This window comes from Somniosus microcephalus, chromosome 13 (genome assembly GCF_052327205.1).
Source record: "Somniosus microcephalus isolate GS21.2 chromosome 13, FLI_Smic_1.0, whole genome shotgun sequence".
NCBI lineage: Eukaryota > Metazoa > Chordata > Chondrichthyes > Squaliformes > Somniosidae > Somniosus > Somniosus microcephalus.
The window spans coordinates 173,191,788-173,194,165 of NC_140999.1; the positions used below are offsets into that span (position 1 = coordinate 173,191,788).

The 2,378-nt window shown below is 47.5% G+C and overlaps 1 protein-coding gene across 1 annotated transcript; it reads right to left on the reverse strand.

Moving 5' to 3' along the window:
* Positions 1-209: 209 nt before the first annotated feature.
* blcap (bladder cancer associated protein) lies at positions 210-1,813 on the reverse strand. Its single transcript, XM_086005607.1, has one exon. It carries the CDS (start codon positions 1,623-1,625, stop codon positions 1,362-1,364), a length of 264 nt encoding a protein of 87 aa, XP_085861733.1. The 5' UTR covers positions 1,626-1,813; the 3' UTR covers positions 210-1,361.
* Between the last annotated feature and the right edge of the window lie 565 nt (positions 1,814-2,378).

Sequence of the window (2,378 nt, forward strand, 5' to 3'; positions counted from 1 at the left end):
AAATTGGTTGCACAAAATGGGTCACTTTCTGACCTCAAGGTACATGGTTACTGGGTTTAGTAATCAAGGAAGCTAGTAGATTTCCCAATAACCACACCGTTGATCAAACTTGAGGAATAGACTAACCTAAATAAAATTGAAGGGAGCACATACCATATATCGACCATTACTTTCAAATTACTCGTAAATCAGAAAAGAAACCATTCAAATAATGCTGTAAACCCGTTTTATTTTCTGAAGCTCACTTTAAAAACATTTGGTGCTATAGACTGCATCATGCAACACGCTTGCACATCACAGACGCAGATGGAAGTGCACTAGTGGGTTCAAACATGATCAACAAAGAGTGAAGTGGAAAGATCACAACTGAACAGATCTTTTATCCTGTAGCTTGTTTTGATCTATAACCATGAAAGTGATAAAATAACAATCAACAATTAAAGGGCTTTGTGCTGGCACAAAGAGATCATCAACTAGAGGTCTAATATCTGTCTTGCCAACAGTATTTGTATTATCTGATCAATACTTAATGTCTTTCATAAAATCTCAAACCCACTGTGCAAAAATAAACTGGATATGTAAACTGTGAAACATTTGCATATTTAATCACAACCTACACTAAAATCCCTGCATTTTTAAACACAAAAGCGATACTATTTCAGCTAACAAAATTGTGCAAAAATAGCATCCTTCTCAGAGAAAGACCAGGAAACAAATGAACACCAAAAAAAAATACATGGATATGATGCCCTAAATTAACCACTAAACACCAAGACCTCCCATTGAGTGAAGTCATATACATCATTAGCCAGAAGATATTTTCTAAGTCATCCTTAAGAACTTGAGAAGACAGGTGATAAACAACAGGTCTCTGTTACAGAAGTTCATTATTTACGACTTAAATTTGAAAACCGAGACCAAACGCTTCCATTATACAGGGGCTGCAAAAAAGGCCACTTCTTCGGAGGGCTTGGAGAAAAGAAACCAAGTGGAAATACTGAATTTAGTTCCTGGAATCATACGCAGTGCAGGCTCTAAATACAAAATCCATGCAATATTCTTGCTTCACAGCCGCACGTTATCCTTTGCAATGGAAGCTGGCTCCTGTAGACGAAATCCTTATTTCCACCAACAGTTTGAATGCAAGGTTGTACAAGACTGCAGAGAGAAGGGATCCTCGAATAGAAAGAGTCAGAGATCATCGCGTCCACTTGACTGCACGAACCACCATGGAGCAGGAAGAGACGACCAGGGGCGATGAAAATAATTTAAGAAAAAAAACCGAAGAGAGACGGGAGGCCATGGCAGACAAGTTGAACCTCCCCCCCAAGATTGTCTGAATAAAGCCGGGCTGGGCGGCATTAGGTGCCCACAATGCTGGGGTCATGAGCCGAGTCGGGGAGCGGGGCGCCGCCGCAGTGGTAGAGGAAGCAGTTGCCCCAGCAGCTGTAGCAGATGAGAAACAAGGCGGCCAGGAAGACCAGGGCGCAGATGGTGCAGGGCTTCCTCTCCAGCAGGAAGCTCAGCAGGTAGAAGCCCATGAACATGGAGTGGTTGAACCACAGGGCCGGGTTGAGCGGCTTGGGGATGAGCAGGACGGGCAGCAACCACTGGAGACAGTACATGGTGTAATCCCGGAGCGCCGAGCAGCCACACCAGCAAATCCCTGCTGTTCGCTTCTTTTTATTTTTTTCCGTCCCCACCACTTACCCGGCTCCTTCCTTCCTCCCTTCCCCTGCTATCGAGCCTCGGTGGAGCCCCCCCAGGCCGGCCTGTACTGGGTGCCGGCAGCCCCCGACCCGCCGCTATCCCCGGAGCCCCGCCTGCGCAGCCGCATTTATACCGCATGACCCAGGCGGCCAGACACATCTCCTGCTTCCCACCCCCAACACACACACAGACAGAGGGGGGGAATATTTACACACACACAGCCAGGGCAGACTTTCTGTCATTTTAAATATTTTAGATATGTATTTTTTATTCATATTTATTTTTATTATTATATTATATATATATTTAAAAACCGACACGTAGACTTGGCTTTTGATTCGGGCGGACGCTGGTTACCTGCCGGGCAAGGGGGGTGGGGCCACACTGCTGCTCGCGGTGCAGGGCGGGAGCTGTAACCTGGGAAACGGAGCGGCTGGAACTGAGGGTGAGCAATAGGGTGGGCAGAGAGGAGGGCATAGGGCAAAGGGGAAGGCAGGGAGGAGGGCAATGGGGAGGGCATAGGGCAATGGGGTGGACAGAGAGGAGGGCATAGGGCAATGGGGAGGGCAGGGAGGAGGGCATAGGGCAATGGGGAGGGCAGAGGGCAATGGGGTGGACAGAGAGGAGGGCAGAGGGCAATGGGGTGGACAGAGAGGAGGGCATAGGGC

Excerpts from the sequence above, each read along its gene's own strand:
- blcap (XM_086005607.1), bottom strand. The coding sequence starts at position 1,625 with ATGTACTGTCTCCAGTGGTTGCTGCCCGTCCTGCTCATCCCCAAGCCG.